This window comes from Mustelus asterias, chromosome 20 (genome assembly GCF_964213995.1).
Source record: "Mustelus asterias chromosome 20, sMusAst1.hap1.1, whole genome shotgun sequence".
NCBI lineage: Eukaryota > Metazoa > Chordata > Chondrichthyes > Carcharhiniformes > Triakidae > Mustelus > Mustelus asterias.
The window spans coordinates 81,579,209-81,595,093 of record NC_135820.1 but is presented as its reverse complement, the minus strand read 5'-3'; the positions used below and the strand labels follow the sequence as shown (position 1 = coordinate 81,595,093).

Sequence of the window (15,885 nt, the reverse complement as noted above, 5' to 3'; positions counted from 1 at the left end):
ACGCGCACCTTACACAGACAGGTGCAAACATGCACATAAGCACATACACACATGCATGCGCACACACATCCACAACTTACACAGACAAGTTATTCATGCACGCACATACACGTGGACACATACGTACACACGTTATACACACACACACCTTACACACTCGCAGAGTCATATACACAAACACCGTACACACATACATATAAGCATCTTTCATACACCCTGTACATTTATGCAGGTACACTTGCATATAAACATATTTTTGCACACCCAGACAGAATTGACTGATATATCTTAGTCATATGAACATGGGACATGTCATTATTACGTTGATATAAAAGTTCATCTCACCTTGTCTCGATCTGCTTTAATGTGACTTTTCACTCTCCTGTATATCCTGGAAGGAAAGAAACAACATGAGGGAGGTATTTACTGCTCTTGTATTCCATTCAGAAACACCCCGGGCAGGAGAGCTGGGTGTGGGTGAGGGGGAATTGAACAGGACCCACTGCACCAGGTTGCTGCCATCCAGCCCAGAGAGATGGCTGGTGCGTTAGTGACCCACAGCAGATTCAAAACAGTCCACAACCATGAAACCAGGGAGCACGGCTCCACACACTGGTTTGTGGGAATCTGGATCTCTCTGCCCTAAAAAAGGCTGTAGATACGCAGATCAAATACAGCTTTTCAATCTGAGATTGATGGATTTTGATCAGGAAGAATATTGAGAGACGGAGCAGCCAGGATCCAACTGACCCAGGAAACGGGTTCCTGATCCTGGTATTCCTGAGCAGGGGATTGGAACTGGATAGAGGCAGAGTTCGGGATCAGATTGTGAGCAGAGAGTGAGGGAAGCTGGAAGGAGGGATTGGAATGGGAATTGATGGGAATGGAGATCCCAGTCTGAGGGGCAGTAAAGCAGTCCAGGGTATTTAGTGGCCATTACAGAGACATGGTTGCAGGATGGTCACGACTGGGAGTTAAATATCCAGGGGTATCAGACTGTTCAGAGGGACCGACAGGAAGGTAAGGGAGGTGGTGTAGCTCTGATATTTAAGGATGACATCAGGGCGGTAGTGAGAGATGATATCGGTTCTATGGAAAAAAGGTTGAATCCATTTGGGTGGAAATTAGAAATAGTAAGGAGAAAAAGTCACTGATAGGCGTAGTCTATAGGCCACCAAATAATGACATCATGGTGGAGCGAGAAATAAACAAAGAAATAACTGATGCATGTAAAACTGGTACAGCAATTATCATGGGGGATTTTAATCTACATATCAATCTACATATCAATTGGAGGAGTTCATAGAATGTATCCGCGATAGCTTCCTTGAACAGTGTGTAATGGAACCTACGAGGGAGGAAGCTATCCTAGATCTGGTCCTGTGTAATGAGTAAGAGTTTAACAACACCAGGTTAAAGTCCAACAGGTTTATTTGGTAGCAAGTACCATTAGCTTTCGGAGCGCTGCTCCTTCGTCAGATGGAGTGGAAATCTGCTCTCAAACAGGGCACAGCGACACAAAATCAAGTTACAGAATACTGATTAGAATGCGAATCCCTACAGCCAACCAGATCTTAAAGATACAGACAATGTGGGTGGAGGGAGCATTAGGCACAGGTTAAAGAGATGTGAATTGTCTCCAGACAGGATAGTCCGCAAGTCTAGGAGGCAAGCTGTGGGGGTTACTGATAATGTGACATAAATCCAACATCCATCTGACGAAGGAGCAGCGCTCCGAAAGCTAATGGTATTTGCTACCAAATAAACCTGTTGGACTTTAACCTGGTGTTGTTAAAACTCTTACTGTGTTCACCCCAGTCCAACGCCGGCATCTCCACACCCTGTGTAATGAGACAGGAATAATTAATGATCTTGCAGTTAGGGATCCTCTCGGAAGAAGCGATCACAGTATGGTTGAATTTAAAATACAGATGGAGCGTGAGAAGGCAAAATCCAATCCCAGTGTCTTGTGCTTAAACAAAGGAGACTACAAAGGGATGAGGGAGGTGTTGGCTAAGGTAGACTGGGAGCAAAAACTTTATGGTGGGACAATTGAGGAACAGTGGAGGACTTTCAAAGCGATCTTTCACAGTGCTCAGCAAAAGTATATACCAGTGATAAGGGAGGACTGTAGAAAAAGAGATAATCAGCCATGGATATCTAAGGAAATAAAGGAGGGGATCAAATTGAAAGAAAATGCATACAAAGTGGCAAAGATTAGTGGGAACCTAGAGGATTAGGAAATCTTTAAAGGTCAGCAGAAAGCTATGAAAAAAGCTATAAAGAAAAGTAAGATGGATTATGAGAGTAAACTAGCTCAGAATATAAAAACAGATAGCAAAAGTTTCTACAAATATATAAAACGAAAAGAGTGGCTAAAGTAAACATTGGTCCTTTAGAGGATGAGAAGGGGGATGTAATAACTGGAAATGAGAAAATGGCTGAGGCATTGAACAGGTATTTTGTGTCGGTCTTCACAGTGGAAGACACAAATAACATGCCAAAAATTGATGACAGGAAGGCTATGGCAGGTGAGGACCTAGCAACTATCATTATCACAAAAGAGGTAGTGTTGGGCAAGTTAATGGGGCTAAAGGTAGACAAGTCTCCTGGTCCTGATGGAATGCATCCCAGGGCACTAAAAGAGATGGCAGGGGAAATAACAAATGCACTAGTGGTAATTTACCAAAATTCACTGGACTCTGGGGTGGTTCCCGCAGATTGGAAAACAGCAAATGTGACACCACTGTTTAAAAAAGGAGGTAGACAAAGGGCGGGTAACTATAGGCCGATTAGCTTAACTTCTGTAGTAGGGAAAATGCTTGAATCTATCATCAAGGAAGAAATAGCGAGACGTCTGGATATAAATTGTCCCATTGGCAGCATGGGTCCATGAAGGGCAGGTCATGTTTGACTAATTTGGTGGAATTCTTTGAGAACATTACATGTGCAGTGGACAATGGGGAACCTGTGGATGTGGTGTATCTGGATTTCCAGGAGGCTTTTGACAAGGTGCCGCACCAAAGACTGCTACATAAGATAAAGGTGCACAGTGTTACGGGTAATGTATTAGCATGGATAGAGGATTGGTTAACTAACAGAAAGCAAAGAGTGGGGGTAAATGGGTGTTTTTCTGGTAGGCGATAGTGACTAGTGGTGTGCCTCAGGGATCAGTGTTGGGACCGCAATTGTTTACGATTTACATAGATGATTTGGAGTTGGGGACCAAGTATAGTGTGTCAAAGTTCGCAGATGACACTAAGATGGGTGGCAGAGCAAAGTGTGCAGAGGACGCTGAAAGTCTGCAAAGGGACATAGATAGTCTAAGTGAGTGGGCAAGGGTCTGGCAGATGGAGTACAATGTTGGTAAATGTGAGGTCATCCATTTTGGTTGGAATAACAGCAAAATGGACTATTATTTAAATGGTAAAAAATTGCAGCATGCTGCTGTGCAGAGGGACCTGGGTGTCCTTGTGCAGGAATCTCAAGGAGTTGGTTTGCAGGTGCAGCAGGTAATTAAGAATGCAAATGGAATTTTGTCCTTCATTGCGAGAGGGATGGAGTTTAAAAACAGCGAGGTTATGTTGCAGCTGTATAAGGTGCTGGTGAGGCCACACCTGGAGTACTGTGTACTGTTTTGGTCTCCTTACTTGAGAAAGGATATACTGGCACTGGAGGGGGTGCAGAGGAGATTCACTAGGTTGATTCTGGAGTTGAGAGGACTGGCTTATGAGGAGAGACTGAGTAGATTGGGGCTATACTCATTGGAATTCAGAAGAATGAGGGGAGATCTTATAGAAACATATAAGATTATGAACGGAATAGATAAGATAGAAGCAGGGACGTTGCTTCCACTGGCCGGTGAAACCAGAACGAGGAGCATGGTCTCAAAATAAGGGGGAGCAGATTTAGGACTGAGTTGAGGAGGAACTTCTTCACCCAAAGGGTTGTGAATCTGTGGAATTCCCTGCCCAGTGAAGCAGTTGAGACTACCTATTTGAATGTTTTTAAGGCAAGGATAGATAAATCTTTGAACAGTAAAGGAATTAAGGGTTATGGTGAGCGGGCGGGTAAGTGGAGCTGAGTCCACGAAAAGATCAGCCATGATCTTATTGAATGGTGGAGCAGGCTCGAGGGGCCAGATGGCCTACTCCTGCTCCTAGTTCTTATGTTCTAAGTACAGCTTTTCTGACTTTGTCGAGTATTACATAAAAGCAAGGCCCAAGCAAGACAGTTCCTTCTCTCTGTTCTTGAAAGTCTAGTTTATCCTGAGCATTATTTTCTTCCTAATCTGTCTCTCCCCAGTGCCCTGGACCCAGGGCTCATCAGTAATGCAAGTCTCCAAGGTAAACCAACATTGATGTCTCTGCCTTTCCCCCTCAAAATTGGTTAATTCTGGAGCTCTTTCTCACACGTGTTCCAAATGCTCGATGCTTTCACTGGAATCACTGGGATCACTATATCCCCAACTACCTTGGGGAATTGTACCAAGCATTTGGTCAGGAAGTGCCTTTGGGAAGTTTTACTACTTTCAAGGAGCAGGTTATGGTATGTTGTTGATGTTTCTAGTGTTGCTGTTGTAATCTGAGTTTGGCTCGATTACAGCCCCCTCCCAATGGTGGGATCTCCAGGTCCTGCCGAAATGAATGCTCGTTTGATAGGTCCACCGTATCTGCTGCTTGCTGTTTCCCAATCTAGATTTTGAACGGGTGAAATATACTTTGTAATATGACGATGCTTCTGTTTATCATCAGACTTCCTGTGGTTGTTGTCAGGATGTTACTGCTGATGATGTACAATTTCCTTTCAGTACACAATCTATAATGGTAGCATTATCCCTTTCAATGTTATGTTTAACCAAGGTCTTGTCCGACATTGGAACAGTGGAGGTTATTCAGCCCCTCGAGTCTGCCCAGCCATCCAATCATCTCTCTCAAACTAATCAGGCCAACACGGTTTCATATAGCTTGATACCCTCAGCCAACAAAAATTTACTCACCTCTAATTGACCCCCCAGCATCCACAACTTTTGGGAGGACTGAGTTGGGGCGGCACTGGTTAGCATTCTGCCTCACAGCACCAGGGACCTGGATTTAATTCTAGTCTTGGGTCACTGTCTGTGTGGAGTTTGCACGTTCTCCCCATGTCTGCGTGGGTTTCCTCTGGGTGCTCCAGTTTCCTCCCACACTCCAAAGATGTGCGGGTTAGGTTGATTGGCCATGGTAAATTGCCCCTTGGTGTCAGGGGGATTAGCAGGATAAATATGTGGGGCTACGGGGATGGGATCTGGGTGGAAATGTTGGCGGTGCAGGCTCGATGGGCCGAATGGTCTCCTTCTGCACTGTAGATTCTATGATTCTATGTATTTGGTAGAAAAGGGGGGGTGGTGAGAAAGGATTGATAGCAGAAACAGGATACAGGCTTCTGGGTATCGGGCAGACAACGGGCCAGACAAAATTTAACATGGAAAATTGTGAAGTGACATTAACATAGAAATCATATAAACAAAGATTGATGGCACATGAGGCCATTCAGCCCATCATGTGTGCTATCTGAAAAAGAGCTATCAGGCCCAACCCCACTTTCCAGCTCTTAGTCCATTCACCAATCAGGTCACAGCCCTTATGGCATTTCCCAGGATGTTTGTAAACACAGCGAGGCTTTCTCCCCCTTTCCCCGAGTTCCAAAATCTTTCCCCATCCGGCTGGAAATATCACTCCTCAATTCCCCTCGATTGCTGGAAAGGCGGGGCTATAGCGATAGAGAGGCGGGGCTATAGCGATAGAGAGGCGGGGCTATGGTGATAGAGAGGCGGGGCTATAGCGATAGAGAGGCGGGGCTATGGTGATAGAGAGGCAGGGCTATGGTGATAGAGAGGCGGGGCTATGGTGATAGAGGGATGGGGCTATGGTGATAGGGGGCAGGGCTACTCGAATATAGAGGCGGGGCAATGGGGATATTCATTGGCTGGTGCTGCCAAACAATAGGCCTTGGTGTGATGGGCTAAATGGCCTCATACTGTAATGTTTCATTCTATAATTTTAGAACAGAACAATACAGGGTGGAATTTAAGATGCGTGAACAGTGATATTGTTAAGCAATACCTAAAGAAAGGTGCATTTATATAGCACCTTTCATGACCTCAGGATGGCCCAAGCACTTTACAGCCAATCAGGTACTTCCTCACATGTCATTAAAATGTAGGCCGCAATTCTCTCAAAAAAGTTCCAAGTGTCGAATTCTCAGGAAAACTGGTGTAAATCCGCTGGTTTTTTTCAGTGCTACTTCAGACAAGAATCTCCCACACTCTGCAATGCAGAGGCCACAATCGTGAATATCATTCAAAGCTTGGGGGGCGGGGCCTATTCACGCCAGAGGCTGAGAGTTCCGGAACTCTGCGCATGCGCACTGGCCCCAAAACTGTCAGCCTGCACTTTGCGGGCCAGCTCGGGACCCCCGCAGTGCTGCCCCTGCCAACACCTCAAAATTGGTTAATTCTGTTATAATCCCCCACAACCTGATCATGGCCCCCATGAGTATTCCCAGGCCAAACCCCAACACCCCCCCATCCTGATCTCCAGCCCCCCACCCCCTCAGCAGTGACAATCCCCCTCTACACAGACCCCCCAGGCTGACCACCCTCCCCTCAGCCCGCCCTGATCGCTGGCCTCCCTCCAGCCTGGACCGATCCGCATGCAGAGTGGCAGCAGGACCCTCCCAGCCCCATGACTCATCTCCTAGGCCCCGCCCCAGCTGGCCCTGCCCTCATAGGCCCCACGCCCTTGGCACTGCCCCATGCCTGGTGGGCAGTGCCAAATGCCCCTGGGCATGTGCACTTTGCCCCTTGGGCACAGCCAGGGTGCCCATGCCCAGGGGTCACCCCCGCTGCCTGGGCTTATCCAGGAAAAGCCAGACCATAGTTTCGACATTAAAAGCAAATGGGTTTTTACAACAATCCAATAGTTTCACGGTCATTATTACTGAGATTAGTATTTTTAAATCCAGATTTTATTTAATTAACTGAATTTAATTTCCCTAGCTGCCCATGGTGAGATCTGAACACATGTCTCCAGGTAGGAACATAGAAACTAGAAGCAGGAGTAGACCATTTGGCTCTATGAGCCTATTCTGCCATTCATTTTGATCATGGCTGATCATCAAATTCAATATCCTGATCCCCCTCTTCCCCCCCATATCCCTTAATCCCTTCAGCCCCAAGGACCATATCTAATTTCTTCTTGAAATCAGACAATGTTTTGGCCTCAACTACATTCTGTGTTAGGGAATTCCACACATTCACCACCCTCTGGGTGAAGAAATTTCTCCTCATCGGTACAAACCTCTCAATTACACATAACCCACTATTCCACCAACCCACTTCATCCAATTATCTGTATTTAGCCTTAGACCTCGGAGATCTGTCCTAATCACAAAGAGCCAATTCCACAGTAGGTGGATGTGTTAGTGAGGTGTAGGATTCTTCTTACAAACAATCATTTAGTTTTTCTCAGGCTACATGTTACTTACAGAATGTGTTTTCTGTTTGATAGAACATTCGTAAACCAGAGTAGATCCTGGGGTTTGAATGGGACCAGTATCAGATGGACATTGGGTTCAAGGTCCTTGGCACTCTCTGGGTACATAAAGTGGTGGGTGGTCCTCTTGCCCACATCAGACTCATGTCCCTTGGTCACCGCCCTGTTCATTCTAAGTCGAAAATCCAAAATGTAACGGCCGTGGTCAAATTCACACAAATTCAAAATCTTACGGTGCAAATAATAATGACTGGTTTTCACGCGGGATTCCCAACCTGACGGTATCCCAAGTTTCCAACAGCCTACCTGTACCGGGTTTGGAGTCTAGTGATAAGGTGCTCCAACATGGCAGATGGAGTTTAACCCTGATAAGTGCAAGGTGATTCATTTTGGTAGGACAAATTTGAATGCAGATTACAGGGTCAAAGGTAGGGTTCTGAGGAATGTGGAGGAACAGAGAGATCTTGGAGTTCATATCCACAGATCTCTGAAGGTTGCCTCTCAAGTGGATAGAGCCGTGAAGAAGGCCTATAGTGTGTTAGCGTTTATTAACAGGGGGTTTGAGTTTAAGAGCCGTGGGGTTATGCTGCAACTGTACAGGACCTTGGTGAGACCACATTTGGAATATTGTGTGCAGTTCTGGTCACCTCACTATAAGAAGGATGTGGAAGCACTGGAAAGAGTGCAAAGGAGACTTACCAGGATGCTGCCTGGTTTGGAGGGTAGGTCTTATGAGGAAACGTTGAGGGAGCTAGGGCTTTTCTCTTTAGAGCGGAGGAGGATGAGGGGCAACTTAATAGAGGTTTATAAGATGATGAGGGGGATAGATAGAGTGGACGTTCAGAGACTATTTCCTCGGGTGGATGTAGCTGTTACTAGGGGGCATAACTATAGGGTTCATGGTGGAAGATATAGGAGGGATGTACGAGGTAAGTTCTTTACTCAGAGAATGGTTGGGGTGTGGAATGGACTGCCTGCTGTGATAGTGGAGTCGAACACTTTAGGAACTTTCAAGCGGTTATTGGAAAGGCACATGGAGCACACCAGGATGATAGGGAGTGGGATAGCTTGATCTTGGTTTCGGAAAAGGTTCGGTACAACATCGTGGGCCGAAGGGCCTGTACTATGCTGTACTGTTCTATGTTCTGTGTTCTAACACAGTAGCACTTAGTAGCTTATCTAATGGTGCGACTCAAATCAATGCTCTGTATTATCTGTGGATCGCTGGGTATGGAACAGGCAGGCAATTTATTCCAGATTTACACAGATTACTGCCACACATTGCTCTGCAAGTGGACATATTCAACAGCTTCCACAGGCAAATCAAGAATTGATATTTAATTGAAGAGTGAGTTTGCAGATTCTCTCCACTGAGATTGCAATCTTGGGTCAGCTGGCTAAGTACAAATAGATGTGTGGACTGTCAGAATGAGGCAGGAAGAGGTCACCCCCTACAATAATTGAAACTAAAAGTCTGTTTTTTCCAGCAGCCCCTTTAAGCAGTGTTTGTTAGGCCGCCCATTGTCAGGGATGGACACAGTGCACATCCTGCCCGTTAATATTCCCGAATAATGTCAGCGCATCAAATTAGAATTGGGCTTCTGTTTGAAACAGTCGGGAACCTGGGACATTCAGTCAGAGGATCTATGGGAAAGCTGTGGCACATGAAAACCTCCCCAAATTTTAGAACATTATTGCCTCTTTACTGCAGAGTTAAGAGAGTTAAAATTGACACAATTACATTTAAAAACTTGCCTTATAACAAAATCCTGCGAATCAATTAACTGTCCATAATTTGATCCCTTGAGGTTTCCAGAATTTCCAACAAGGGCGCATGTCCGGCAGTGACAGGAATGGTTCGTTTCCGATGGATCAGATTTCGGCATGGCCTCAAACAGCTTGCTGTGGACGATGTTCAGCTTCTGATTCCTGGATTGTAGCCCCTAAAGACAGAAACAATGATCGTCGCAACAAAAAAACTGAGCAGGGTCAAAATGGGTCAGGGGTTGGGATCAGGGTCAAAGGTTGGAGTCTGGGGTTAGGATCAGGGTCAGAGATTGAGGTCAGGGGTTGGGATAACGGCAAAGGTTGGGGTCAGGATGGAGAATCAGGGTCAAGGTGTTAATGAGGATGCGGTGCTGGGAGACAACAGAGGATGAGTCAAACATAATGTCTACCTTCATCATCTCAGTGCCAAATGAGATAGGCCAGAAAATCAGGGAGATCCTGTCTTCAGCAGTGAGGGTGGATTTCCATGTCAAATGGAATTGGGTGCACGGCATTGACATTCTGACATATCATGATGGGATAGAGGCATAACCCGACCCACTTTCCATCAATCTAATCTTAATCCAAAGGGAAGGAGAAAGTTCTGAGGAAAACATCACCTGGTGCTCGTCAATGTCAAAATAACAAAACTTCAACTGCCTTCTCCCCACTGAAAACCACCATGACTGGTGAATGAAAGATACGAGGCAGGAAGATTTAAACTTGGTCACCCGGAGCTAATTGGCCAGGAAATTCACAAATGTATGAATGAGAATGATCCTGATAGGATCAGAATTTTAACAGGTTTTGTGCAGCAAGACCTGGGTTTCCTTGGACATCAGGCGCTGAAGGTAAGCATTCAGGTGCAAGAGGCAAATGGTATGTTGGCCTTCATAGCAAAAGGAATCGAGTACAGAAGCAGGGATGTGGCACGGTGGCACAGTGGTTAGCACTGCTGCCTCACAGTGCCAGGGACCCAGGTTCGATTCCTGACTTGGGTCACGGTCTGTGCGGAGTTTGCACGTTCTCCCCATGTCTGCTTGGGTTTCCTCCCACAGTCCAAAGATGTGCAGATTAGGTGGATTGGCCATGATAACTTGCCCCTTGGTGTCCCAAGATGTGTAGGTTAGGGGGATTAGCGGAATAAATACCTGGGGTTATGGGGATAGGGCCTGGGTAAGATACACTGTTGGGGTGTTGATGCAGACTTGATGGCCGAATGACCTCCTCCTGCACTATAGGGATTCTATTTTATGATTCTATTCTGTATCTTGCTGCAATTATACAGGGTCATGGTGAGGCCATACCTTGAATATTGTGTAGAGTTTTGGTCTCCTTATCTAAGGAAGAATGTTCTTGCTCTCGAGAGAGAGCAGAGAAAGTTTACCAGACTGATTTCTGGGATGGCAGGACTTAAAGTTAAAGTTTATTTATTAGCCACAAATATGGCTTACATTAACACTGCAATGAAGTTACTGTGAAATTCCCCTGATGTATGAGGAGAGATTGAGTCGGTTAGGATGGTTTTTGCTGGAGTTCAGAAGAATGAGGGGGAATCTCATAGAAATCTACTAAATTCTAACAGGACTAGACAGGATAGATGTTCTCGATGGTGAGGGAGTCCAGAACCAGGGGTCACAGTCTGAGGATTCAGGGTGGACCATTTAGGACGGAGATGGCGAGAAATTTCTTCACCCAGAGAGTGGTGAGCCTGTGGAATTCATTACCACAGAAAGTAGTTGAAACCAAAACATTGTACATTTTCAAGAAGCAGTTGGATATAACACTTGGGGCGAAGAGGATCAAAGGATATGGGGGGAAGTGGGGAATCAGGCTATTGAGTTGGAAAAGGACAACTAGGGAAGGGCAATAAATGCTGGCCAGCCAGCGACGCCCATGTCCCACGAATGAATATTTTTAAAAATGATCATAATGAATGGCAGAGCAGGCTCGAAGGGCCGAATGGCCTCCTCCTGGTCCTGTTCTTATGTTTCTATGTTGTTATAGGTGCTGTCATTTCATCCAAGGGTTCTGGGTTCAAGTAAGTTTCATCACCTCCTTCTGCACAAAATGAGTTTGGGGAAGTCTCAACCCTCTTCATGACAGAATCATCCCTTTACAAAATTAGCTAATTGACTAAATTGATAATCCCCCTCTGCAAAAGCACAAGGATGAATGTGTGAGAAATGGAAACATGTCGTTGTGAGATAGGGCCAACCCTCACTCTGTAATCAAACTGTTGGTTCAGACACAGAGGGTGGAATTTTACCGGCACGTCTGCCCGAGTTTCGTACGACCCCATCTGAGGCTGATGGAGAATGTTGTTCTCCGAGCCTCGCCCGCTCCTGGAATCAGAGCGGACGTGCCAGTAAAACACCAGCCAGAGTGTCTCTTTAATGTCCCCCAGCACAAAACAAAATATAACCATTTTACTGGGGCCCAAGAGCTCTAACACTGTCACAAATGGAAAAAAGCATGAACTATAACAGTACCTCCCAAACCCATCATCCTCACCAACGAGGTGGATCTGAACAACAGGGTCATGGGAAGGTCACCACCTGCAAGTTCCCCTCCAAGTCGCACATCTTCCTGACTTCATCATGACTGGGTTCAAACCCTGGAACTCCTGATCTAGCAGTGCCGTGAAGCACCCTCACCACAAAGACTGCCATGATTCAAGAAGACCAGACAGGGCGGCACGGTAGCACAGCGGTTAGCACTGCTGCTTCACAGCACCAGGGACCTGGGTTCGATTCCCGGCTCGGGTCGATGTCTGTGTGGAGTTTGCACATTCTCCCTGTGTCTGCGTGGGTTTCCTCCGGGTGCTCCGGTTTCCTCCCACAGTCCAAAGATGTGCGGGCTAGATTGATTGGCCATGGTAAATTAACCCTTAGTGTCCCGGGATGCATAGATTAGAGGGTAAATATGTAGGGATATGTGGATAGGGCCTGGGTGGGATTGTGGTTGGTGCAGACTCGATGGGCCGAATGGCCTCTTTCTGCACTGTAGGATTCTATGATTCTAAGACTAGATTTTACTAGGATGCTACCGGGACTTGATGGATTGAGTTATAAGGAGAGGCTGAATAGACTGGGACTTTTTTCTCTGGAGCGTAGGAGGCTGAGGGGTGACCTTATAGAGGTCTATAAAATAATGAGGGGCACAGGTCAGCTAGATAGTCAATATCTTTTCCCAAAGGTAGGGGAGTCTAAAACTAGAGGGCATAGGTTTAAGGTGAGAGGGGAGAGATACAAAAGTGTCCAGAGGGGCAATTTTTTAACACAGAGGGTGGTGAGTGTCTGGAACAAGCTGCCAGAGGTAGTAGTAGAGGCGGGTACAATTTTATATTTAAAAAAGCATTTAGATAGTTACATGGGTATAATGGGTATAGAGGGATATGGGCCAAATGCGGGCAATTGGGATTAGTTTAGGGGTTTAAAAAAAAGGGCGGCATGGACAAGTTGGGCCGAAGGGCCTGTTTCCATGCTGCAAACCTCTAGGACTCGGAGACATATCAACAACACATCTGGTGAAATATAAACTTTTAAATATAGTTTTAAAAGTCTATTGAACTTACCAGCCACCACAGAAGGATTTGCTGGGGGATATTGTCATTGTCACTGGTCAACTGCGGCTGAATACTTGAATTGAATCTCTTGTCAAACCAGTGGGAGATGCCTTGATCTGATATACACATCTCACAGCCACAAGTATTCTTCATACACAAGGGTTCTTTCTTCACTCGGCTGTGGCTGTAGATAAAGTATGTGGGAAGCACAAAACAACAGATGGCAAGGAAAGACTTTATCCTTTTGTAAAACTTCTTCCTGAAATTGCAGACCATGTTGCAGTTCAGCTGGAAATCGTTCCGCTCTGTGGATTGAGTCCAAACCCCGTTCAATGCTGAGGGATCTTTACAATGATCTCCAATGCTTTGTTTCATTCTTCAACAACATTCTGAGCTGAAAGTTTTTTTTAATAAAAGAACAATTTAGTCAAAAAGCTGACTAAGCAAACCTGATTATTTAGCTCATAGACACATAGAACATAGAACAGTACAGCACAGAACAGGCCCTTCGGCCCACGATGTTGTGCCGAGCTTTATCTGAAACCAAGATCAAGCTATCCCACTCCCTACCATCCTGGTGTGCTCCATGTGCCTATCCAATAACCGCTTAAATGTTCCTAAAGTGTCTGACTCCACTATCACTGCAGGCAGTCCATTCTACACCCCAACCACTCTCTGCGTAAAGAACCTACCTCTGATATCCTTCCTGTATCTCCCACCACGAACCCTATAGTTATGCCCCCTTGTAATAGCTCCATCCACATAGGCTACCTGGAGGTCCCACTCTGAGGCACCATCCTGAATTGGAAAAATATTGGCCGTTCCTACACCGTCGCTGGGTCAGAATGCTGGAACCCCCTCCCTAACAGCACTGTGGGTGTACCTACACCTCATGGACAACAACGTTTCAAGAAGGCAGCTCACCACCACCTTCACAAGGGCAACTAAGGATGAGCAACAAATGCTGGTCTAGCAAGCGATACCCACATCCTGTGAAGGAATTTATAAAAACTATTTCTCTTTCCTGTAAAATAAGAACTCCTATATTGCCCTATCTCACAATGACATGTTTCCTTTCGGGAAAGTGTCATTATTATTGACCAATACAGTGTTAGTTTTTAATTTAAGTAATTCAAGCTGTTTAAATACAGTGTCCAGCCCCCAGCTCCAGCCCCCAGGCCCAGCCCCAGCCCCCAGATCCAGCCCCCAGGCCCAGCCCCAGCCCCCAGATCCAGCCCCCAGGCCCAGCCCCCAGGCCCAGCTCCCAGCTCCAGCCCCCAGGCCCAGTCCCTGCCCCCAGCTCCAACCCCCAGGCCCTGCCCCCAGCTCCAACCCCCAGCTCCAACCCCCAGGCCCAGCCCCAGCCCCCAGCTCCAGCCCCCAGGCCCAGTCCCCAGGCCCTGCCCCCAGCTCCAACCCCCAGGCCCAGCCCCCAGGCCCAGTCCCCAGGCCCAGCCCCCAGCTCCAGCCCCCAGGCCCAGCCCCCAGGCCCAGCTCCAGCCCCCAGGCCCAGTCCCCAGGCCCTGCCCCCAGCTCCAGCCCCCAGGCCCAGCCCCCAGGCCCAGCTCCAGCCCCCAGGCCCAGTCCCCAGGCCCTGCCCCCAGCTCCAGCCCCCAGGCCCAGTCCCCAGGCCCAGCCCCCAGGCCCAGCCCCCAGGCCCAGCTCCAGCCCCCAGGCCCAGTCCCCAGGCCCTGCCCCCAGCTCCAGCCCCCAGGCCCAGCCCCCAGGCCCAGCTCCAGCCCCCAGGCCCAGTCCCCAGGCCCTGCCCCCAGCTCCAGCCCCCAGGCCCAGTCCCCAGGCCCAGCCCCCAGCTCCAGCCCCCAGGCCCAGTCCCCAGGCCCAGCCTAATACTTTTTCTTTCAGAGGAAGGACCATTAAGCTACCCCTCTGCTGCAGAAAGCCTTGTGACTTCCCCAGTGCTGTTTCTGTTATTCCTACTGCACCCTGGAAGAAGCCTTTTGTACACAGTTTAAGGGTGACAGTGAGCTGGACAGCAGGCGAGGGAATTGCTGGACAGCAGGCGAGGGAATAGCTGGCCATGTCCTGCTGCAGGGTTAGTGTGGCTGCAGCAGGTGACATAGTGAGTTCAATGACGCTGTCAGAAAGGCAGAACTGCCCCAGAGGAGTGGATGAAAGTGCCTTGGAGAAGCCATGTGGGCAATGGTCTGCTGTGCAGAACCCTCCTCCTACCTCTGGCAACTGCTTCTGGTCCCTGCTTTGTCCTCAGCAGTTTCCCCTCACGCTCCAACCCAAAGGCAGTCCTACCACACAACACGTGAATGCAGCGAAACTCTTTCGAAAGCTGACTAAAGCAGCCCAAAGCCAGTGAAATCCAGTTTGCAGAAGTTTCAGGTCATGGGAAGCAGAAAATAAACCAAAATCACTGAGACAGTGAGCAGTAAACTGAAAACAAACAGGCCAGCTATGTCACTTCCTTCCTGCCCAAGGTAAGCTGCAAATTTACACGCACTGAGCTGTCCCATCTCAACATACCAATCAAGAATAGGCCCCTCGAGGCTGCTCCACCATTCAATAAGATCATGGCTGGTCTGATTGTAACCTCAACACCACATTCCTGCCGACCCACCCCGATAACCTTTCACCTCCTTGCTAATCAAGAATCTATCTATCTGCCTTAAAAACATTCAAAGATTCTGTTTAAGAACATAAGAACATAAGAAAGAGGAGCAGGAGTAGGCCATCTGGCCCTTCGAGCCTGCCCCGCCATTCAACAAGATCATGGCTGATCTGAAGCGAGTCAGTTCCACTTACCCGCCTGCTCCCCATATCCCCTAATTCCCTTATCGATCAGAAAACTATCTACCCGTGATTTAAACATATTCAACGAGGAAGCCTCCACCACTTCAATGGGCAGAGAATTCCAGAGATTCACTACCCTCTGAGAGAAGAAGTTCCCCCTCAACTCTGTTCTGAACCGGCCCCCCCCCCTTATTTTGAGGCTGTGCCCTCTAGTTCTGGTTTCCCTTCTAAGTGGAAAGAATCTCTCCACCTCTA

General features: G+C 47.4%; 1 protein-coding gene across 17 annotated transcripts in view; it reads right to left on the bottom strand.

The window, feature by feature from the left end:
- The window catches only part of LOC144508694 (CMP-N-acetylneuraminate-beta-galactosamide-alpha-2,3-sialyltransferase 2-like), a 556,023-nt gene that overhangs the window by 522,266 nt on the left and 17,872 nt on the right, over positions 1-15,885 (bottom strand). For 13 of the 17 annotated variants that reach the window (XR_013500328.1, XM_078236998.1, XM_078236999.1 and 10 more), the window contains 4 exons: positions 12,880-13,264; positions 9,291-9,478; positions 7,528-7,707; positions 346-391 (listed from right to left, as the gene is read on the bottom strand). Coding sequence is in view for 16 of the 17 variants with exons in the window: in XM_078236998.1 (XP_078093124.1) it covers positions 346-391; positions 7,528-7,707; positions 9,291-9,478; positions 12,880-13,245 (780 nt within the window). In the remaining variant the exon portion in view is untranslated. Of the gene's footprint in view, positions 1-345; positions 392-7,527; positions 7,708-9,290; positions 9,479-12,879; positions 13,265-13,757; positions 13,778-15,060; positions 15,179-15,363; positions 15,384-15,885 lie in introns of those variants that run through there. The other 4 variants (XM_078236992.1, XM_078236989.1, XM_078236994.1 and 1 more) reach the window with 4 other exon arrangements.